Source organism: Arachis hypogaea, chromosome 19 (assembly GCF_003086295.3).
Source record: "Arachis hypogaea cultivar Tifrunner chromosome 19, arahy.Tifrunner.gnm2.J5K5, whole genome shotgun sequence".
NCBI lineage: Eukaryota > Viridiplantae > Streptophyta > Magnoliopsida > Fabales > Fabaceae > Arachis > Arachis hypogaea.
The window spans coordinates 141,557,607-141,582,335 of record NC_092054.1 but is presented as its reverse complement, the minus strand read 5'-3'; the positions used below and the strand labels follow the sequence as shown (position 1 = coordinate 141,582,335).

The following is a 24,729-nucleotide window of genomic DNA, read 5'->3' as shown; positions in this document are numbered from 1 at the left end:
TCGTTAAAACCTTACTAAAGAAAACCCAATGGGAAAAAATTTTAGTGAAGGAAAAAGAGTACAATATCCTTTGTGATGGGGACTGCCTTATTAAAAACATTATCAAGAAAAATCCAATAAAAAAAATCTGACCAAGGGAAAAAGAGTACGGTCTCCCCCTCTTGTCGACATCATTTAATGTCTCAAAATCGGTGCATCCCAATCTCATATAGCAATCTTTCAAAGGAGGATTTTGGGAGTGACTTTGTAAATAAATCTGCCAGATTATCATTTGAGCAGATCTGTTGGACATCAATTGTCCCTTGATTTTGAAGATCATGAGTGAAGAAGAATTTGGGAGAATATGCTTGTTCTATCACCTTTGTGTATCCACCTTAGAATTGGAATCATGATGTTTTCTCAACAGAACAGTGGAGCTATCTTATGATCAATCATCCTATAATGACAGAATACCATTGGATAGATCCTGAGCAAAAACACTCGCGCACTTCATGTATCGCTAGTATCAGCTGATTAAAGATGTTGCTGCATCGTACTGTTCGTGACCTCCATGATAGTAGCTTACCACATATATGAAGGGTATCTGTTTGAGATCTCCTTTATTGATCAGAAATATCATGCTCTGCTAGCAACTAATAGTGACTTGGACCTAGATAAAACTCAATAACCGTTCCGAAAATATCGAAAGATTTGCTTAATTCCATCCATTCTTCTGGTTGGAGAGGAACTATTTTGCTAGTAAATTCCGCGAATTATATCAGTTTATTAGCAAGATACATTTGCTCTATGCACTAGATATGTACTTCAGGACCAAGAATATCTCATTTCTCCTTAGAATGTCCTTTCCACATCCAAGATTACGATCATTGAGGTACTAATGGATGTGATTTCTATAAAATCTCTTCAGATTTCTCTGGTATGTTGTTGTGAATAAAGATCCTTTTTTTATGCTCGATCTGTAATCGAGACAAAATTAGTCTTTCCAGATCTTTCATCTCAATCTTCTTTTAAAGTTTTTATATTGTTGAATTTTAGGATCTCATGATATTAAATCACAACGACACAACAATTATAATATCCAGATGCAGATTTCTTTATGAAAAAATGACAGATACATCATTCTTATTCTATTTTTGGCCAAACTCAATAAAATGATATACAATTCGTCCAATTTTTTAGACCGTATAAAGATCTTTGCAATTTGCTGTGTATAACCCTGTAAATATTCATTGGATGGTTAGATATCTTTAGTTCTTCAGAGACTTTCATATAAATATCATGAGCTATATAAGTAGGCTGTTTACCACATCCATTAAATGCATATGCAGTTATGATATGCAAATAAACTGACCAAATACGTAATGTTTCGCATCCACTACAAGTGAATATGTTTCTTCATAATCTACACCGAGCCTTTGTGAAAACCTTGTGCCATAAGTCGGGCTTTGTAGCGCAACCTTCATTTTTTCATTTCGTTTTCTCACAATACCCGTCGGTATCCAACAGATTTTACATCTTCAGGTGTACGGACTACATGTTCAAAGACTTCACGTTTTGCAAGTGAGTCTAATTAGCCTTCATGGCTTCTTTCCCATTTTGGTCAATCATTTCTTGTTGATATTCTTCGACTGATCGTGGCTCGAGATTCTTACTTTCATGCATGATATTTAATGCCACATTATATGCAAATATTTCATCAAACAATTTCTTATTTTGTCCCTTTCTCTCCTGTAAAGACATAATTTATCGAGATCTCCGCATTTTCACAATTTCAGGTATTGAACGTCTTCTGGCATTAAACTATATCAGAATTTTGACAACTGCAGTGTCTTACTATGTCTTTTTTGACAGGATAGTATTTACTCTTTTTGCTTTCGATAATTTTTGTCTTTGGAAGCAACAGCCTGCATACTTCTGGTATGTTTTGCTTCGGTGGCAATTTGTCCAACTGGGACATCAATTCGAATTGGAGCATTTTTCGCTGGTATATAAGATTGGTTATCCTCTTTGTATTAGAAAATGCATCAGGCAATTCATTGCTATTCTTGCAAATGTAAATCTTTGAACTTGTAGTTCACATGCCTGATCGAGGATCTAAATGCATCAACGATAATGCATTCCAATTAAGTTCCTTTTCAGGAAGCTTATTCTCTCCCCCTGATGTTGGAAATTTCGATTCATCAAAATGACAATCCGCAAACTGGGCTTTAAATACATCTCCAGTTTGTATCTCAAGATACCTCCCTATAGAGGGAGAATCATATCCAACATATATTCCCAATTTTCTTTGGGGTCCCATTTGGTGCAATTAGGTGGTGCAATGGGAACATATATCGCACATCTGAATATTCTTAAATGGAAAATATTTGGCTGCTGACCAAAAGCTAATTGCATAGGAGAGAACTGATGGTAACTCGTTGGCCTCAAACGAATAAGTGCTACGGCATGTAAAATAGCATGCCCCAAACCGAGGTTGGGAGATTTGTTCTCATAAGTAAGGGTCTAGCAATTAATTGGAGCGTTTAATAAGTGATTCTGCCAACCCATTTGTGTGTGAACATGAACTACTGATGTTCAACATTTATTCCATTAGCCATACAATAAGCATTAAAGGCTTGGAAAGTAAATTCACCAGCATTATCAAGACAAATTGCTTTGATTGAATTTTCTGGAAATTGTGCTTTTAATTAATAATTGAGCCAGTAATCTCGCAAACACCAGGTTGTGAGAAGATAATAAGCACACATGTGACCATCTCGAAGATGCGTCTATCAGGACCATAAAATATCTAAAAGCTCCACATGGTGGATGAATAGGTCCACATATATCACTTTGATCCTTCTAGAAATTTAGGGGACTCAAATCCAATCTTTACTAGTGATGGCCTTAAAATTAACTTTCTTTGAGAACATGCAGCACAACAAAATTCACTAGATTTAAGAATCTTCTAGTTCTTTAGTGAATGTCCATGGGAGTTTTCAATAATTCTCCGCATCATGGTTGTTCCCGGATGACCCAATCGATCATGCCAAGTTATGAATTCATTTGGGCTAGTAAACTTCTGGTTTACAATGGCATGTGATTCAATTGCACTAATTTTGGTATAATATAACTCAGATGAAAGTGAGGGTAACTTTTCTAATATAACATTTTTATTTAAATTATGAGTTGTGATACATAAGACTCTGATTTTCCTCATTCTAGTCTCAATATGATATCCATTTCGGCGAATATTTAAAACTAACAAGTTTCTTAAGACTGATAGACAATAGTGCATTATTATTATGAATTTCGTTCTTCAAGAAACAAAATTATAGCTCTTTCAGAGCCTTCAATCACATTGCCTGAGCTAATGATAGTATTAACATATTCTTCTTTTGGCACAAGATGATAAAATATATTACTTTGAGAATGGTGTGCGAACTTGCACTATCCACAAGGCAAACATCTTCACTATATGTCCTTGTCATTCTCTTCAAAGACAAATAATAATAAAATGAGTAGTATGCACAGTTAAATTGAATACTTGATCGGAATTATTTTTTTAAGAAACACTGTACATAAAAATAATGTCATATACTAAAATTTTATTTTAAAACTTGACACATTTAATGATTTCAAAATTCATAAACATTAATATTTCATTATTTATATACATCATATTTGAAACTTAAATATATAGAAAATAAAACTTAACAATAAATTCTTTACATTATTTATTTACATGGATACTTAATAATCCCACATATTAAACTATTTCATCATTGATCAAATGACCAATATTTCCTTCAGAATCCTCAAAGAAATCAGATAATCATAATAAGTGGTGGAATTTCATCATCATTTGAAAAAAAAAATTCATTTCCTTTCCTTTGTCGTCCTTTTTAAAAATGCTTGATAAATATCGACTAGGTGCCTTGGTGTACGACAGGTACGCGATCAATGGCCCTTTCCACCACAACGGAAACACTTATCATATGTTGATTATTTTTACCCAATATTTCTTTCTTATCCCACTTCTGGTGAGATCCTCTCTTTTGAGCATAATTCATTTTTCTTCCATAATAACCTTGTCATTTATCTCTTCTGGGGTAATGATTTGCCGCATTTACTTCAGGAAATGGCGGCGCCAGCTGGGCGCGTTTCGTGATTCTTAAGAGCAACTCATTGTTGCGTTCAGCAACAAGAATGCAAGAAATTAACTCAGAATATTTTTAAATCATTTTTCTCGATACTGCTCCTGCAGGAGCACATTCGAGCATGGAGGTCGAGAAAGTTTCTCTAACATATCATTATCAGATATCTTTTTCCACATAATTTCATTCGTGAGGTGATTCGAAACATTACGAATATATTCGTTTATGGATTTAAAATCCTGTAGACGCAAGTGCGTCCATCATATCGGTTTGAGAAGTATCACCGTCTTTTGATGATTATACCTTTCTTCAAGGTCTTTTCAAAGATCTGCAGGATCTTTTATGTGAGATATTCATTTGCATCCTTCGTCAAGATGACGACGAAGAAAAATCATGGCTTTGGCTTTATCCTTCTGGGATGCATTATTTTCAGTCTTAATGGTATCTCCAAGATCCATTGAATCAAGATGGATTTCAGCATCTAATATCCATGATAAATAATTGTTTCCAGATATATCAAGAGCATTGAACTCAAGATGAGAGAGTTTCGACATAATGAAAATTTGTTACCTGAGTCTTCCTAAAAATTTAATCAGAGTCTTGTGCTGATAATGTGTTGTAAATAAATAATAAATAAATAAATAAAAGTAATAAATATAAAATAAAGTATAATTATATAACTCTAATAGTAATATTCACCACAATTATATCACAATATAATGATATAATTAGTATATTTACTAATATTATAGTAAGATATATAAAAAGAGAGAGAATAAATTAGTAATATGAAAGAGAGAGAAAAAAGATTGTTATTGCTTAATGTCATTTATTATTGAGAAACAGAGCCGCTCAGATATAATGGGCATCCAACTCAACTCTCATATTTATCACAACAAATTTAATACATTATTAGTGTAAAATAATTTTACATATTTATCGAAACACATATTATTATATCAGTAAAATTAACTATGTAATCATCTAAAAAATAAATATAATTATAAATATTTTATATTGTTAGCATATTAAAATTAAATTTAAATTTTAAAAAGATGAAAAAAAACTTATCATAAATATTATTATTAAGTAAAACATATTAATTTTAACTATATTTATTATATTTTATATCAATAATTTAAATTTATAATTTATAATTAATAATATTTTATTTTATTTTATTTTAATTTTAATAGTAAATTAATTTTGAAAATATTATATTTTTATCTGATGTGGAGCGCATTAGTATTTGTTGAAAGGAATTGAAAATAATATATTTTGGAACTCTACTTCTCCTTAGATGCTCAGCATTTTTTTTATTTTTTATACTTTATTAAAATTTATCTATCTTATATCCTAAAAACATATATTAGATTATAATTAAGAAAATTTTATTAAAAATATAAAAAATTTAAGTTTTTCATGTATTTATTTTATATTTATTAAATAAAAATTTAAAATTTTTTATTAATAATAAATTTATCATGTGTTTAAGACACATATTAGTTAAATTCTTTTATTTATAATTAGATTGAGACCTGCGTGATACACAGATTGGTAAATTAATGATAGTTTTAATAAATATATATTGTTCAAAAATAATTAATATATATAAATTAATATTAAATTTAATATATTTTTATTTAAAATATTTATAATATAAATTTTTTTTATATTGAAGTTGTACAAAGCTGCATCTCATTTGTTGTTTTTATTTTTGTATTTATTTTAATTGACGGATTTAGTCTTTTTATGAAGTGTTTGTCCTCCTTTTTTTTTTCAGTTGTTGTTTGACTTTTTTTTTTCATATGTTCTTTAACTTCTATATATTTTTTATTGTCTTTTTTGTTCCATTTTTGTATGTATGTTCTTTATCTAAAGATGTGTTTTGATTCGTTTATTTTTCATTTTCCTTAATCTCTTATTAGTATGTCATCTAGATCTGATAATATTAGTGTTGGTGAAGTTAATTCCTATAATTAATGAAGAATATAAATAAGTAATATAAATGATGTTTTAAATAATAAAATTTTGTAGTATTACTTATTAGACTTATTGTAATAGGGGGTTGCGTTTCAGTATTTTTTGTTGGGACAAATATCTTGGTAACAGTTGAGAGCATTTTTTAAAGTTAAAATCATTTACTTTGATTTCTAATATAAGTGTGAGGTTGTATAAATTCTTCAATTGAAATGGTGCTTTAGTATCACTGGTGACTTGGAATGTAATTAGATTAAAGGCAGTTGTGCCCAATAATTTTTTTACTTTTTTTTATCAAATAGCACAAAAGTTATTGTAGTACTTTGATTTGGAACTTTTAATTTAATTTTGAATATATAATATTATTGAGTTAGTAATTTATAATTTGATAAAAAATTTCATGATAAGTATAATTTGATGGAATTTGATAGAATTTTTTATAATTTAAATCTATAATCATTTTTATGTTGTAGCACAAAAACTTTATTTTTTTATGTTTTTGTAGATTTTTTTTTTACATTTACTTGTTTTTCTTCTCCTATTGCATACAGGTTTTCAATGGCATCTATAATAGTAAGAATAAAAGTTTTCAGAATATTTATTGTCATATATATATATATATATATATGTATTGAATAAGTTATTTTTAATAAGAATAATTTAAATAGCATAAAACAAAATATCTGTAAATATTTTTTTTAAACCTACTCTATCAGATAATATCTCGAGTGATACAAATTCAAAATAGTATTAAAAAATGATCAAAATTAATTCTTTAATTTAAATAGCATATTAAAATAAGTATAATTAGAAGAATTTAAAATATGATTATATATAAAGTATTACAAAAAACTTAAAAAATTATAAATAGTAAAAGTAATAAGAATGTTTTTTCGTAAATTTGTTTTAAAAATATATAAATATTTTTATTTATACCTAATTATCTAATAGAATCATATCTAAGTAGATAAGCTCCTCTTCATTTGTTGGTATAAATATTTTTATATATAAATTACGAATTGTGAAATAAATTAATAGTAGTAAAAGTTTTATGTGTGATATATAAGTAGGTCAAATAGGATGAAATTTTAATATTTTATAATTTAAAATTTATTATGATAATATTATTATATAATATTTTAATGTAGATATTTATTATATTTAATTAATGTTTTATATTTTTATTGAATAATAAATTAATAATTATGCATGAGAGTTATGGTTTTGATATTTAATTTTTTAATATTTTATTAAAAGTTAATTGGTTAATTTTTAAGGTTTGTCAAGTAATTAAAATTGATGATGTAGCATTTATTAGAAGAAGAAACATGGCTTAGATTTAATGTATAAAAATTGATATTAACTTTTATATAATAAGAATAGAAAAGTATAAGTAGACCATGAAAATATTAAACAATGTGAACAATAAATATATTGGATGTTCAATTTATTAGGTGTGCGGATGGTTATCCTAATATTAAGATTTAGATAGGTAATTTGGGAGTGTAGTATTTTTTTACTTTATTGGACTAATTTTAAAACTCATTATTCACATTATTCACAAAAACTATTGTCTACCTAACAACGTCCAATAAAAATAGGTAGATAGATTATCTCACTTGTATATGAAGACATTATTGCTCTTCCCAATTTATAGAAATGAAACATTTTCCCTTTTCTATAAGAGTTCAATTTAGAGCTTGACACACACAGTTAATTAATTAAACTAAGATTATAAATTATTAACCACAAATAAAATGTACCAACTTCCATAAATACATATATAGATATATCTTTTGCTTGAAGGAATGCATAAGTTGGTACCAGAACATGCAGATTGAGATTACTTCCTTCTTCAGTCTCCATTGCCCCATTCTCAGGCTTTGAACATAAGATTGCAAGTGCCTTTTGGAAAAAGCAAAAGATTGTAAAATATACACATACAATACAATCCTCATCATAATCCACCATCAAGTGTATGCTCATTGTGGCTGTAATATCAAAACTAAATCCAGATTCACTGCTAAAATTTTGGCTGGCAATGATTGGTGGCTCTATGTGTGTTAGAGAATATCTTGCCATAGAAATATAAACATCATCAAATATATGGCTTTTTATTTTATTTTTAATATGATAGTGATAATGATAGCGGATACATGGAACAATAATGGTGATATCCCTTTATATGAGCGCATTTTACCCGTTGAAAATCAGTCTTCCTATTTTCATTTTTTATAATTTTAAATTATGCAAATATTTGGAAAAAGTCACTCAATGATTTTCTTCTCTATTTTTTTTTATTTTTAAAATATATGACTATTTATATTTATTTAATTTTTTTCAAGCCCTAACATTTTGTATTTGCAGACTTTTACATTACACAAAAAAAAAGTTCACCGTAAATTTAATTTGACAAATCGCACTACCGTATCTTAGTCAATGACAAAATTGACCAATATTTTAGCAATTCACAGTCATGGTCCTTGTATCTAAAAAATTCAGCAGATATTTCTTGGAGTAGGAGATAGAAAACAGATTTTTTTTTCTTATATATACTTTTTATCCATTTAAAATGTGGAAATAGCGGAGACAATTTTTTTCATCTCAACTCTTTCTATTTTGTGTCTTAAAACAATTACTAAGTTAGGTTGATCTAGCGGTTAGCTTACTAGTTTGCTTAAACAAGTGTTGGAGATTTGAATCCTCCTTGTGCATGTAGCAATCCATTGACTAGCGACAAACTCTTAAATAGAACTCAGTACCGCGACAGATTAGTCATTGTCCTACCGAGTTGGGGGATAACAGTGAGAAACCAAAAAAAAAAAGCTATATAGTAAGGAAATAATATTCTTCTTATGAATCTAATATGTTGTCTGTTACAGAAACAACAGATTCGAAGAAAGGCTAGTGCTGTCCTTTTGCTGCTTTTAGAAGTCAAGAGAAGGATATAGTTTGTTGAGAGGGACAGAAAGAAAATTGAAGCAAAAGCAAAACAAGCGTCTTCGTTTGATAGATAAACACATTGGAGTTGTTGGAGTGAGTTGATGTGGGAGCATATGTGGTGCTTGTTTGCTGCAACAAAGAAGAAATGCAAAAGATGAAGAACCTTGGGAGCATTGGAAGCAGTGGAAGGCTATCCACAGAAGAGTGTGAGGATGAGCAGATTTCAAAGCTGCCCATTTCCACATTTCAATCCAAGGAAGAAGAGATTGAGAGGAAGAAGACTGAGGTGAGAGAGAAGGTTGAACTCCAGCTTGGCCGCGCCGAGGAAGAGACGAGGCGCTTGGCACACATTTGGGAAGTAAGTTCTTCAATATGGACTATGTAGAAGTTTTTAGTTTTTTTTTTTTTTGGTTTCCCACGGTATCCCCCAGCCCGACAGGCCAAGGACTAATCCGTCGCGGTACTGAGCTCCATTTAAGGGTTTGCCGCTGGCCAATGAGTTGCTGCATGCACAAGGCGGGATTTGAACCCCGACACTTGCTTAAGCGGACTAATGAGCTAACCGCTATACCAACCCAACTTGGTTATGTAGAAGTTTTTAGTTGATAGAGTAAATATTGACCAAAATAAGTACAATAAAATATTTCTCTATGTAGTATTAGAATCTATATATTTTCATTATTTGTGTTTAATTTTAATCATACTTCACATATCTTCAATGTGTTTTCAAATTTCATGATTTGTACTAGGAGCTTGAAGTGCTAGATGATCCTTTGAGGAAAGAAGTTGCAATTGTGCGCAAGAAGATTGACTGGCTATCAGAGATTTGAAGCCATTGGGACAAAACTACCAGAAGAAGGTAAAATTCTTGATCTTGAGGCTACAAAATAAATACTAGTCCACCCCTAGTATATAACATCCTACTCTACCAGTTTAAGGAAAATTTAATAATGAATTTGCAGAACTCAATAATGATTAACTTTGGTTTACTTATAGGAGAAAGAGTATAAAGAGGCCTTGGAAGCTTTCAATGAAAAGAACAAAGAGAAATCTCATCTTGTAACCACACTAGTTGAGGTATAGTTTTATATAGTTAAGATTGTGATTTTATAGAGACAATTAGTTCTGATGCTATGCTTTTAACTTTCTTGGTAACTGTTTAACGTCTTTTTATGTTATGCAAATTTCGTTTATAGCTGTTAACTGAGAGTGAAAGACAGAGGATGAAGAAACTGGAAGAGCTATGCAAGACCATAGATTCACTGTCAAGGAAACAATAATATTTGTATGCGGGTGCTATGTTTATTATATTAAGCCTGATTTGTTTAATTTCAGTGGCTTGTATTTAATTGTACTTACATTTTTATGTTATTCAAATTGTTGTGTTGCTGTGTTTATGATGAAAAGAAAAGAAGACAATGCAAGCAATGTACTAACTACTAATTGTTCACATTTTATCAATTGAAAGAGGCGCAGAGTAGCCAGAAATTGTGATGGCCATTCTAAATCTACCAACAAATTTCAGCATCAAAGGTTATGTCCATGTGCGCTAGGTATGATTGATACTTCGGTGGTATCTTTGTTGTGTTATAAGTTACTTTGGCGAGTAAATGGTTAAATTAGTCTCTCAAAAATCACGCGATCTCTAATTTGATCTCCAAAAGATTTTTTAATCTAATTTATTCTCGAAAGATTTCAGTTTAGTCACGTTAGTCATTCCGTCACTTTTTACGTTAACAGCGTTAAGGGAAGTTGACGTGGCACGTTAAGTTACATGTCAGTACACCCCTCTACATCTCAATTGGCAGCTAGCACAATATTTTTATGAAATTTGGTCAAATCTGTCCTAAATGACAAACCATAATCCTAAAATGTTGCATATATATTCCCTTCCTATGGAGTGTAGTTGCAGCGATTGAGACGGCAATATTTGAGGTCACCGGCATGATGGTTGGTGAAGATGGAGGTCGCGGTGGTGCAATTAATCAACTTTGAGTTATTGAAAATGTTTAATCAACTAGAACGAACCCTAACCCCAAAAATAAATTTCAATTTCAGTTAAAAAACATCACAAAAAACAGAATTTAACAATGACATAGTCCTAAAAAAAGTTCACTAACAAAAAAAATAAATTTAAAAGAAACTTCCTTTCCACAAAATTGAATTCCACGAAAAAAGTGCGAACCCCAAATCCAAATAACAAAACAAACACTGAACATAAACAATGATAAGAGAAATTGGTAACTAGTGCTCCTTTAATATTCAGAAAAACAGAACTCTTGATCAACTTTCATGAATCAACAAAGAGCAAAACCCCAACCCTATAATCGGTTTTCAGTTCCAACAAAAAATACTAACAAGAAATAAATTTTATCAATGGCACAATCCTAACAACAAGGTTAGTAACCAGAACAAAATAAAGGGTAAAAAACGTAAACAAGCTAAAGGGAGAACAATTTGACACAAATAAGCCAAAGCAAAATCTGATTCATCAATCAACCAAAGTACATTTCTATGTAGTTCGAACCAATATGGTTCGAACTCACTTTCCAAGTAATTCGAACCAAATAGGTTCGAATTACACATATACCACATAGCCACATAATTCGAACCAATTTGGTTCAAACTCTAACTTCATAATTCGAACCAAATAGGTTCGAATTACACTGAAGAAATAGCCACCAAGTAATTCGAACTAACATGGTTCGAATTACTCAGAATTCGTTCCACACAGAAATTTAAGTTACGAACATAGTTTCCGCATCATGTCTTAATAAAACTCGTACAGTTATTTATTCCGGTGTGCATTAGACATACATTTCGTTTAAAACTGCGGAGACAGAACATATTCATTAACTAAAATTCCATTCAAAGTACATCGCACTAACGTTAACAAATTCTATCAGTCACCAACTACAAGTAAGAAAACCGATAATAGTGGAATCTAAACGCGAAATTGAAATAACAAAAGTACCAAAGCCACCAATACACCTAATCATGTCCCCGTGTGTGCTCTGCTCCTCCGAGCTGTGGGCAACTCCGACGTGTGTGGCCGGGCTGCCGACAAAGCCCACATCTCTTTGGCCGGTTCGGATCTGCCTCGTCCATATTGGTCCGTATCCGAGTGGACCTGGGATGACCCTCTCTCGCACGCTTCTTATTGGGGTCAGGGATGACAGTCGGCCCGTCATATGGTGGCCAGAAACCCTCCGGAATGGGAGGTGTGAAACCCATCTGATACACACTAAAGACCGAACTAAGACGATACACCTGGTGGACATAAGGCTCCCATGTAAGTCGTGAGTAGGCACAACATGCCAGTGCGTGGGGACACGAGAAATGAAGTGCCTGGAAGTATCCGCAGTCATATGTGTGAGATGCAAGCGAGACTTTGTAGCTACCCAGTGAGAAAGAACCAGTCGGAGTTGTCTCTGCGAAGGTGAACTCGGAGTTATCCCTGTCGTACACAGTAACCGTGAAGCACCTAGCCGTCTTCAAGTTGGCCTCTATACACTTCACCAAGTGCTGACTAAATTGTTGTCAGGTTCCCATCTGCGCCTGAGCCTCTCTCCCTTTGCGAACAAATAATTCGGCCAACCTTCCGTATGTTGCCTTCATTAGCGAGCACATAGGAAGGTTTCGGACACCCTTGAGGATCGAGTTCACACACTCAGATATATTCGTCGTCATGTGTCCGAATCTACATCCTTCATCACAATGTTGTGTCCACAACGAATACTCAATCCGGTTTGCCCAGTCACACATCGCCGGGTCTTCGGACCTAAGAATATCAAACCAGTAATGGAACCCGACCTCAGTCTTAGCGTACGCCGCATTCACAAGTAGCCTCCTTGCGTCTTTGCCCTTGAAGGTGAGGGCGAAATTTGCCGCAACATGTCGAATGCAGAATGCCCGGTATGCAGACAGAGGTAACCAGCCTCCGTTAGGAGCCTCAAGCGTGGCCTTGATGCCGTTATGTCTGTCCGAGATAACCAGCAGACCCGGCTGCTGTGTCACATGCTCACGCAGGTGGGAGAGAAAGAAGGACCACGACTCAGCATTCTCACCCTCGACTAATGCGAATGCAACAGGGAGTATGTTGGAGTTCCCGTCATGTGCAATCACGAAAAGCAACGTTCCCCCATACTTGCCATACAGATGGGTGCCGTCAATACTAACTAGGGGCTTGCAATGATGGAATGCCTCGATACATGGTGGAAACGTCCAGAATAGTCTGTGAAAATAAGCTCGAGACTCGTCCAACTGTCCACCGACACGAACAGGGCTCGTCCTTAGCACTGCAACAGTACCAGGCATCGTCAACTGGACTCCTAACACCCACCTTGGGAGCTCGTTGTACGACTCATCCCAGTCACCATAGATGAGGGCAACAGCCTTCTGCTTCGCCAACCAGACCCTCCTGTAAGTCGGCCTAAACCCAAAGTGTGCGGCGGTGGCATTTAGTAGCACCTTGATGCTGACGGATGCATCAGCCCTAACCATTGGCATAATGAATGCCGATATCACATGGTAATCCAAACTCCTGTGGTCGCTGGAAATGGAGGTGGAGAGACAAGTATGCGGTCCGTTGTAATGTTTGACCTCCCAAATCCTCTTGCGCTGTCGGAGACTAAGCCGAATCAACCATGTGCACCCATTGCCGAACTCAGAACACTTGCCCACATACCGGCGATAGTCAGACTCCACAACCTTGTACTTTATCCCTCGTCGGATGCTGTAAGTCTTGACACTTAACATGGCCTCTTCTTTATCCGAAATTGCTGACCAACCTAAAACTCTATCAGACCTGCAGACCCTTCAGCATCTCTAGCGCCAAATCCAGCCGGCTGCCCAGGAACCCCCTCCTGCCTCATGGCATCCAAGTCCAAAGAGGAAAAATATGGAGGGTACTGCTGCGTGCCAGAGCTAGAACCGCCGCCCGTCCCAGCAGGCTCACTTGCTCCAACATCATCGCCACTGTCATCAGCAATCATATCCGGCTCGACATCATCGTCCTTTGGATCATCCAAGAATCCATCTCCAACCCCAGCCGGTGTAGCACACTGTAAAGAGGTCCGCAGATATTCCCCTTCTCCGACCTCGTCGCCTACACTGCCGTTGAGATCAACAGCGAACGAAGGAGAGGCGACAGGTTGGACGGGTGGCTCGTACGCAGGGACGGAGGAAGATGCAACGGCAGGTCTGGAGCTAGAACCGGCTACCGTGGCTAAAGTGGTGGTATTCCAGTTCGAACCCCCCGAGCTGGACACCGCGTCAACCAACTTTGCCAACAGTTCTGGTGTCCTCACCTCTGGAAACTGCCGGCGACAATGAAACATGACCTGCAAGTCCTCATCACTCCCGATCGTGAAACAATCGTACTTTACGGTTTCCTGGAGCACCGTGATTGGAAATCGATAAAAAAACTTCTTAACCCGTTTCACACCTTCCAGACCTAGTTTCAGCAGTACAGAGCTAACAAGGTCCTCATACGTCGTCGTAGGCCTGACGATAATACAGAGAGGATCCTTATCAGAACTTCACACCGGAACGGGTTTTTCTCTTAATGGATCCTTTGTGGTGAACCAACATTGTGAAACTCTCCTCACTAGCCATGTTACCCCCCTCTAATGATAGCAACTCACGTTCACACCATATATATAGAGCTCTGGTCCTCACTAATTCGAACCAAGCTGGTTCAAATTACTTGAGGAGTGTAATTCGAACCTATTTGGTTCGAATTATGAAGTTAGAGTTCGAACCAAATTGGTTCGAATTACTTGGAAAGTGAGTTCGAACCATATTGGTTCGAACTACATAGAAATGTGCTTTGGTTGATTGATGAATCAGATTTTGCTTTGGCTTATTTGTGTCAAATTGTTCTCCCTTTGGCTTGTTTACGTTTTTTACCCCAAAATAAAACCTTAAACAATGACAAAAATGGTCGTCAGTCATGTCTTCAATCACTGTGCTGAAGCCACTCCTCAATGGCGAACTCACAAACATGCTGCGTTGGATACTTCAATCGGTGACGATGATGATGGCTTGTTCGTCTTCTCCTCAGCGACGTCGAAAATGAAGTGAGAGGGAGAGTCTTGTGAGAGAAAATAGGAACATCACACCGGATGCTTCAATTGGCAATGATGATGAAGGCTTCTTTGTCTTCTCTCAGCAATATCGAAAAGGAAGTGAGAGGGAGAGTCTTGTGAGAGAAACAAGGACACCGTGCCGAATGTTTCAATCGACGACAAAGATGAAGACTTCTTCGTCTTCTCAGCGACGTGGAAAAGGGAGTGAAAGGGAGACTCTTGTAAGAGAAATAGGGTCTTGTGTGTTACTGTGAGTGAATGGAAGTGAGAGAGATCAAAACGACGTAGTTTCAATCACTATCCCTCACCTTTAAAAACGACACCGTTTTAATGCTGATATTTTTCTTAACGTGCCACGTCAGTTTTCGTTAACGCCTTCAACGTAGAAAGTAATGAAAGGACTAACGTGACTAAACTGAAATTTTTTGGGGATGAATTTGATTAAAAAAATTTTTGAGGACTAAATCGGAGATTGCGTGATTTTTAGGGACCAATTTGATCATTTACTCTTACTTTGGCCATTTTAAAATAAGTATCTCTTTCACTTTTTTGGTTCATTGAAAAATTGGCGTTTTTTTTTGAAAGGAAGAGCTCAATACAATAAGTGGAGCATATGAAGACAACAAACATAAACAACCAACAGTTAAAAAAAGCAAACTACGCAAAGAACACTAGTTGATATCCCCTGTCATCTTCGACATTGTCATCAACAACAGAAGGGATCCACACCTAACCACTCCTTATAGTTCATAAAGAACTGATAGATAATATCGTCAACCCCTTTTCCTTTATTATGAAAAATCCTTCTATTCCTTTCTAGCCAAATGTTCCAGATAATCACACAGAAACACACTCTTTTGCGCTCCTACTTACTAGTTGATAGCTCAATCCAACTTTGAAAATGTTCCTTTAGCGTCCTTGGGCATGACCATTGCCTTCAAACAAATGATAGCCATGCACACCAAACTTTCCAAGAAAAATCACAACCAAGAAACAAGTGGTGACCATATTCAACACCTTGGTTACATAACACACATACAACATCTTCCTGGTTGAACTAGACCCTTCATATTAACCCTTCCTGGTTAACACACATACACACATACAACATATTCAGCCTCTCCTTCATATTAACCCTTCCAGTCAAAACAAACCAGACAAACAATTCAACTCTTGGTGGAACTAGACCTTTCCAAACCGTCCTAGTAAAGCTGTAATTTGTTATATCCTCCAGAATCATTTCCACCTGCACAAAAGAGTTAATAGAAAATACACATTGTTTATCAAATTTCTACACAACTCTATCCTCTCTGTCATAAGCAAGTTTGACCAGTCTTAAAGTTTCATGCAACTAGTTCACTAAGTCCAACTCCCATTGGAATAACTCTCGCCTCCATTGAAAGTTCCATCTCCACTCTAACCAGTCCTAGAACCCACAATCCCTTATAACGGATCCTTTTTGGTTTAAAACTGAGAAAAACCTCAGAAATTGATCTTTCAGAGAACCGCCATGTAGCCATACATCCTCCCAGAACCGAGTCCCTCTCCAATCACCAATCTCCATAAACAAACCATTGAACATCTTCTGTCTTACTTGTTGATCCTTGAACTGTATATGGCAAATATCCTTCCACACCCCCCGACAGGTAACACCTGGGATGACAGCATCACATTTGGGTTCAGATTGTTACAAGATCAAACTACCTTCTTCCACAAGGGACAATCCTCCTTTGAAAAACGCCACCACTACTTAAATAGAAGGGCTGTGTTACACACCATAGCATCCTCGACACCCAACCCACCAAACTTTTAGGAGCCTGCACCACCTCCCACCTGACCATTGCCATACCATTCCTACCATCCTCCTTACTCCATAGAAATCTTCTCTGTAAGAAAATAAATTTTTCTACAATAGCCTTTGGCATTTTATATGAACTCAAATAATAGACAGGGAGGCTGTTCAATACAGATTTAATGAGCACCAACTTACCGGCTTTATTGAGAACCTTGGCTTTCCATATGCTCATCTTCTCCTCCACTTTTTCTATAATTGGCTTCCAAGTCTTCACTAATCTCGGGTTCGCTCCTAGAGGGATCCCAAAGTATTTCACTGGAAGAGAGGCTACCTTATAGCCCAGCACTCTACACATACGCTACACATACGTTGTACTCACTGATCATTACAGTTAATTGGAATCAAGCTAGATTTATCAAAATTAATACTCAGCCCGACATTAGCTTAAAACAACGAAGGATCATCCTGTAATTCTTAAGGGTCTCTTCCTCAGGGGGCAGAACAGAATAGTATCATTCGTAAACTGAAGATGAGACAACTCGATATGATCTCTACCCACCAGTAACGGCGAGATACGTCCATTTCTAACTGCCTTCCCAAACATCCTATGTAGAACATCAACGACAAGTACAAACAAAAATGGAGACAGTGGATCACTCTGTCGCAAACCCCTCTCCATCTTAAATGGCTTCGATGGCGAGCCGTTTATCAACACTGACATAGAACACGTACTTACACACTCTATAACCCAACTCCTCCATCTTCGTCCAAAGCCCATCTTTTGCAACACAAGGTCTACAAAACTCCACTTGACTCTATCATATGCTTTTTGGAAGTCTAGCTTTATTATCACTGCTTCTTTCTTCGCCATTTTAATCCATTGAACAGTTTTCGCATGCGATAAGAGCCCCGTCATAAATCTTTCGCCCCTTGACAAAAGCACTCTGTGTCTCACCTACTAGTCGTGGCATTATTGCTCGCATCCTCCTAACCAGCATTTTCGAAATGACTTTATACACACAACCTACCATGCTGGTCAACCTCGGGTCTTTGATTTCCTTAGCACTAGTATACTTAGGGGCCAACGTCACCCAAGTGAGATTAGCATCCGCCGATAGCTTGGAAGTCAAGAAGAAATCCAACACCGCTGCCGTAAATTCAGAGCCAATTTTAGCCCAACACCTCTTTATGAAGTTCATGTTGTACTCATCACTTCTTGGAGCCTTGGATGATTCACAATCCCACACTGCGTCTTTAACCTCCTCACGAGTCGATTGCACCTCCAAAGCCAAAGCATCCTCTTCACCAATCATTTCCACTATACCGTCCCTGAACCCCACCAAAGGATACTCTTCCTGATGATACAAATTCTTATAAAAGTCCCTAATCGCAATCTTAATTCTAGCTTGATTCCTTATCAACCTTCCATTAATAAGTAGCGCATCAATCCTATTGTTTCTCCTTCACGCAGAAACTAAGTTGTGGAAGTACCTCGTGTTCTTATCAATGTCCTTCGCATGTCTAGAGCGCGACATCTGCTTCTAATGTAGTTCCTTCCTTACATACCATTTTTCACAGCAAATCACAAGCGCCCTTCTTCTTGCCTCTACTGTTCCATCATAAACACCATCACCCACCATGTCATCAATCTTCTTAATCTCTTTCTCAAACTTCATGATTTTCTTGTCCATGTCACCAAAGTTATCTTAATGCCATCTTCCTAGAAGAACTGTCAAAGCCTTCAATTTATCTGTGAATTGTGCCTCACCTAGGCCTCTCCATTCCTCCTTGACCATCCTCAGAAAACCTTCATGTGTAAACCACGAGTCAAGACTTCTGAACGGCCTCGACCCATCTCTCTGCCTCTTATCTTCCACTATAATAGAACAATGGTCAGACAAACCTCTTGGACTACCTTGTAGCCGAGTCTCTAGAAACTTCTCAAGCCATTCCAGGCTAACTAGAACCCTATGAATACGACTGCAGGATCGACCCCTGAACCATGTAAACTTGCGGTCAGTAATCGGCAAGTCCACCACACTCATGTCATGTATCCAATACTTGAAGTCTTCGGCTAACAAGGATAAACTATCAGTGCCTCGTCTTTCTTCTACCTGTACAATCTCATTAAAGTCCCCCATGAAACAACAGGGGACCCGGCATAACTCAGCTATGTAACTCAACTCCTCCCATACAATAAGCTTCTCATCTCTAACATGCGCACCATAAACCAAAATAAAAGCACAATTAAAATTATACTTCAACAGTTGCCCTTCAACACACAACCATCTCTCTCCTTTGTAACTATTTCTTATTTTAAAAAATTCATCATACCATATTAACAACAACCCACCAGATGCACCATTAGATTCAACATAGTCCTACCCCGCACAACTATTTTTTCAAATTTTTGGTATATCAAATTTAGTCACTAATTGTCTTTTAGTCTCCACTAAACCTAACATGTTTAATCTAAATTTTCTCTTTAGGTCCTTTACCATCCTCAGCTTCCCGTCACCCCTCAACCCCCTGACATTTCAAGAACTAAAAATCATTTCAATAAATTATTGCACATTTTTTACGAGTTTTGGGTCTGCTCCGTCTTGCTTTTTCCTTCTGTTTTGCCAACCTTTTTTCTGAGCAATTTCTTGATTCTGTTGTTGAAGAATAGCCATAATGTCATCTTCTTCGTTATATAGCACTGCTCCTGACTCCCTTGCTAATTCCCAGGTTCTTTTGTTTTCTAAATACTGCTCCTCCAATGTTAAACCCTCATTGTCACTGGCTTCATCATCGTTGGCATGTGCTGCATCCTCCAAGTTGTCCTCATCTTCGTCATATCCATCTTCATCATTAAGCACCGGTAAATTTTTGTCAACAAATGCTTCCATACCCAGCCCAGACTTCCCAATTTCATCATTGTCTTTACCGTTGTGTTCATAGACATCAACATCATTGTGTCTGTTTTCTGCATCGTCTTCCGTGCCCATAACTCCTTGTAGCCCATCAGCCCCTCCATCATGAATTAATAATCTGCCTCCTCCCGCCTCCACTGCACGTGTCCCTCTTCGAGTCTCATTATTCCTGCCATCCTGTGCCAATACCGGCTCATCAAAAGGGGAGTGAGGTTCATCTTCTACCTGGCACACATACGTCGTCTTCATAACCGCACTACCCTAGGCAACTCGTCCTCCTCTTCTCCGGTTAGCTTCTAACCCGTTCGCCCAATCAATGACCCCCACTTTGTGATCTGGCCAATGCACAGCTTGTGAACCAGCCACCGTTAGTCGTTCTTCATCAGGGCAGGTTCGTGCTTCTCCAGCCTTCGAACCCGTACCCCCCAACTCCTGAAGATCTCTAGGCGTAGAGGCTTCTGTGGCTGGTAATGCGCTACCCTGCTGGAGCAACCTTCCCAACCCGCTGGCTTTAAGACCGACCTAGCACAGACCCAACATGTGCTCTCCAAGGCAGGCCCATGATGGACGTCCACTGCTCCAATGTGATTAGATGCTTTGGAGCTTGGGCCTTCAAGGCTCAATACGTTATTCCAGCTCTTATTTCTGTTGGAGGGCCTCCTTTTAGGTTCAATTACATTAATCCTTATTTTCCTTACCCAGCCCATTAGATTTACAACCATAATCCCAGGGAATAGTTAGCTCATAATCCACTTCATTACTCACCTCATATCACACAAAATTTGTCATGCCTTTGATGAGCGGATAATTTATACGCTTTTTGGCATTATTTTTAGTATGTTTTTAGTAGGATCTAGTTACTTTTAGGGATGTTTTCAATAGTTTTTATGTTAAATTCACATTTCTGGACTTTACTATGAGTTTGTGTATTTTTCTGTGATTTCAGGTATTTTCTGACTGAAATTGAGGGACTTGAGCAAAAATCAGATTCAGAGGTAGAAGAAGGACTGCTGATGCTGTTGGATTCTGACCTCCCTGCACTCAAAGTGGATTTTCTGGAGCAACAGAACTCAAAATGGCGCGCTTTCAATTGATTTGGAAAGTAGACATACAGGGCTTTCCAGCAATATATAATAGTCCATACTTTGGCCGATTTTAGACGACGCAAAAGGGCGTTGAACGCCAGTTCTACGCTGTTGTCTGGAGTTAAACGCCAGAAACACGTCACGAATCAGAGTTGAACGCCAGAAATACGTTACAACCTGGCGTTCAACTCCAAAAAGAGCCTCTGCACGTGTAACATTCAAGCTCAGCCCAAGCACACACCAAGTGGGCCCCGGAAGTGGATTTATGCATCAATTACTTACTTCTATAAACCCTAGTAACTAGTTTAGTATAAATAGGACTTTTTACTATTGTATTAGAAATCTTTGGTCTCAGTTTTAATCTATTGTTCATCTTAGGAGACTATTGATCATGTTTAGGGGGCTGGCCATTCGGCCATGCCTGGACCTCTCACTTATGTATTTTTAACGGTAGAGTTTCTACACTCCATAGATTAAGGTGTGGAGCTCTACTGTTCCTCATGAATTAATGCAAGTACTACTGTTTCTCTATTCAATTCAACTTATTCCACTTCTAAGATATTCATTCGCACTTCAACATGAATGTGATGAATGTGACAATTATCATCATTCCCTATGAACGCGTGCTTGACAACCACTTCCGTTCTACCTTCGATTGAATGATTATCTCTTGGATCTCTTAATAAGAATCTTCGTGGTATAAGCTAGATTGATGGCGACATTCATGAGAATCCAGAAAGTCTAAACCTTGTCTGTGGTATTCCGAGTAGGATTCTGGGATTGAATGACTGTGACGAACTTCAAACTCGCGAGTGCTAGGCGTAGTGACAGACGCAAAAGGAGGGTGAATCCTATTCCAGTATGATCGAGAACCTCAGATGATTAGCCGTGCTGTGACAGAGCATTTGGACCATTTTCACAAGAGGATAGGATGCAGCCATTGACCACGGTGATGCCTCCAGACGATTAGCCATGCAGTGACAGCGCATCAGACCATTTTCCAGAGAGGATGAAAAGTAGCCATTGACAATGGTGATGTCCTTACATAAAGCCAGCCATAGAAAGGAGTAGGACTGATTGGATGAAGACAGCAGGAAAGCAGAAGTTCAGAGGGACGAAAGCATCTCTATACGCTTATCTGAAATTCTCACCAATGATATACATAAGTATTTCTATCTTTATTTTCTATTTATTTATTAGTATTTTCGAAAACTCCATAATCAATTATTATCCGCCTGACTGAGATTTACAAGATGACCATAGCTTGCTTCATACCAACAATCTCCGTGGGATCGGCCCTTACTCACGTAAGGTTTATTACTTGGACGACCCAGTGCACTTGCTGGTTAGTTGTATCGAAGTTGTGAATGAAAAACAATTTATTAAGACGTGCGTACAGAGTTTTTGACGCCGTTGCCTGAGATCACAATTTCGTGCACCAAGTTTTTGGCGCCGTTGCCGGGGATTGTTCGAGTTTGGACAACTGACGGTTCATCTTGTTGCTCAGATTAGGTAATTTTCTTTTTGTTTTATTTTCAAAAATTTTTCAAAAATCTTTCAAAAATTTTTCCTTTATTTTCAAAAATAATAATAATAATAAATCTTTTCAAAAATATATTTTTCTTCAGAATTTTTAAGAATGAATTCTAGTGTTTCATGATGATTTGTTGAATCCTGGCTGGCTGTAAGCCATGTCTAATCTTTTGGACTGGGGTTTCAACTTATCATCACAAGAGCTTGTTGATTCTCACACACTTAGTTGCTCTATACATGGAAAGTATAAATATCTTCTAAAGCTTGACTGGCTATTAAGCCATGTCTAACCCTCAGATTGGAGCTTTAGACTAAGATTGCAAGATTCCTGGAATTCATATTAAAAATTTTGGAATCCCTATTTTTATTTTTCAAATAATTTTCGAAAAAAAAATCCAAAAAAATCATAAAATAAAAAAAATAATAAATAAAAAATATTTTGTGTTTCTTGTTTGAGTCTTGAGTCAGATTTTAAGTTTGGTGTCAATTGCATACTCATCTTGCATTTTTCGAAAAAATTCATGCACTCATAGTGTTCTTCATGATCTTCAAGTTGTTCTTGATAAGTCTTCTTGTTTGATCTTGATGTTTTATTGTTTTGTGTCTTTTCTTGTTTTTCATGTGCATTTTTGCATTCATAGTGTCTGAACATGAAAGATTTCTAAGTTTGGTGTCTTGCATGTTTTCTTTGCATAAAAATTTTTTCAAAAATATGTTCTTGATGTTCATCATGATCTTCAAAGTGTTCTTGGTGTTCATCTTGACATTCATAGCATTCTTGCATTCATTCATTGTTTTGATCCATAACTTTCATGCATTGAGTCTTTTTCATGTTTTTCTCTTTCACCATTGAAAATTCAAAAATCAAAAAAATATCTTTCCCTTTTTCACTCATAAATTTCGAAAATTAGATTTGACTTTTTCAAAAAATTTTAAAATCTAGTTGTTTTTATGAGTCAAATCAAATTTTCAATTTAAAAATCTTATCTTTTTCAAAATCTTTTTCAAAAATCTTTTCTTAATATTATATCATAATTTTCGAAAATCACATCATCAATTAATGTTTTGATTCAAAAATTTCAAGTTTGTTACTTACTTGTTAAGAAAGATTCAAACTTTAAGTTCTAGAATCATATCTTGTGATTTCTTGTGAATCAAGTCATTAATTGTGATTTTAAAAATCAAATCTTTTTCAAAACTAATTTCAATCATATCTTTTCAGAAATATCTTTTTATCTTATCTTTTTCAATATCATATCTTTTTCAAAAATTTGATTTTAAAATATCTTTTCTAACTTCTTATCTTCTTATCTTTTCAAAATTGATTTTCAAATTTGTTTCAACTAACTAACTAATTTTTTGTTTGTTTCTTATCTTTTTCAAAACTACCTAACTAACTCTCTCTCTCTAATTTTCGAAAATATCTCCCTCTTTTTCAAAAATTCTTTTTAATTGACTAATTATTTTAATTTTTTATTTTAATTTTATTCCTAATTTTCGAAAATTACTAACCTTTTTCAAAAACTAATTTCGAAAATCACTAACCATTTTTCAAAAATAATTTTCGAAAATCTCTTCATCTCACATCTCTGCTCTCCTCACCCTTGTGTTTCTTTCTTTACATTACATTCTTTTCTTCTTCTACTCACACAGGGGAACCTCTATACCTGGGTAAAAAGGATCCCTATTATTATTATTTTTCTGTTCCCTCTTTTTCATATGAGCAGGAGCAAGGACAAGAATATTCTTGTTGAAGCAGATCCAGAACCTGAAAAGACTCTGAAGAGGAAACTAAAAGAAGCTAAATTACAACAATCCAGCAAGCACCTTTCAGAAATTTTCGAACAAGAAGAGGAGATGGCAGCCGAAAATAATAATAATACAAGGAGAATGCTTGGTGACTTTACTGCACCTAATTCCAATTTACATGGAAGAAGCATCTCAATTCCTGCCATTGGAGCAAACAATTTTGAGCTGAAACCTCAATTAGTTTCTCTGATGCAGCAAAATTGCAAGTTTCATGGACTTCCATCTGAAGATCCTTTTCAGTTCTTAACTGAATTCTTGCAGATCTGTGATACTGTTAAGACTAATGGAGTAGATCCTGAAATCTACAGGCTCATGCTTTTCCCTTTTGCTGTAAGAGACAGAGCTAGAATATGGTTGGACTCTCAACCTAAGGATAGCCTGAACTCTTGGGATAAGCTGGTCAAGGCTTTCTTAGCCAAGTTCTTTCCTCCTCAAAAGCTGAGT

At 35.9% G+C, this 24,729-nt stretch overlaps 1 protein-coding gene and 1 pseudogene across 1 annotated transcript; one reads left to right on the top strand and one right to left on the bottom strand.

Annotated features, from left to right (window-relative positions):
* The first annotated feature begins 9,126 nt into the window (after positions 1–9,126).
* LOC112776702 (uncharacterized) lies at positions 9,127–10,559 on the top strand (annotated as a pseudogene).
* Positions 10,560–12,050: 1,491 nt separating this feature from the next.
* Positions 12,051–13,376, bottom strand: LOC140182378 (uncharacterized). Its single transcript, XM_072228562.1, has 3 exons — positions 13,185–13,376; positions 12,658–13,067; positions 12,051–12,516 (listed from the first exon to the last, which is right to left on the bottom strand). Exons 1-3 carry the CDS (start codon positions 13,374–13,376, stop codon positions 12,051–12,053), a joined length of 1,068 nt encoding a protein of 355 aa, XP_072084663.1.
* Between the last annotated feature and the right edge of the window lie 11,353 nt (positions 13,377–24,729).

What these genes read in the sequence shown, in the direction of transcription:
- LOC140182378 (XM_072228562.1), bottom strand. Translation starts at nt 13,376, where the DNA reads ATGCCTGGTACTGTTGCAGTGCTAAGGACGAGCCCTGTTCGTGTCGGT. An exon ending in ATGGGGGAACGTTGCTTTTC is followed by an intron (nt 13,068 to 13,184) that starts GTGATTGCACAT and finishes CATGTGACACAG; the next exon opens with CAGCCGGGTCTGCTGGTTAT. An exon ending in ATGAAGGCAACATACGGAAG is followed by an intron (nt 12,517 to 12,657) that starts GTTGGCCGAATT and finishes TGTGTACGACAG; the next exon opens with GGATAACTCCGAGTTCACCT.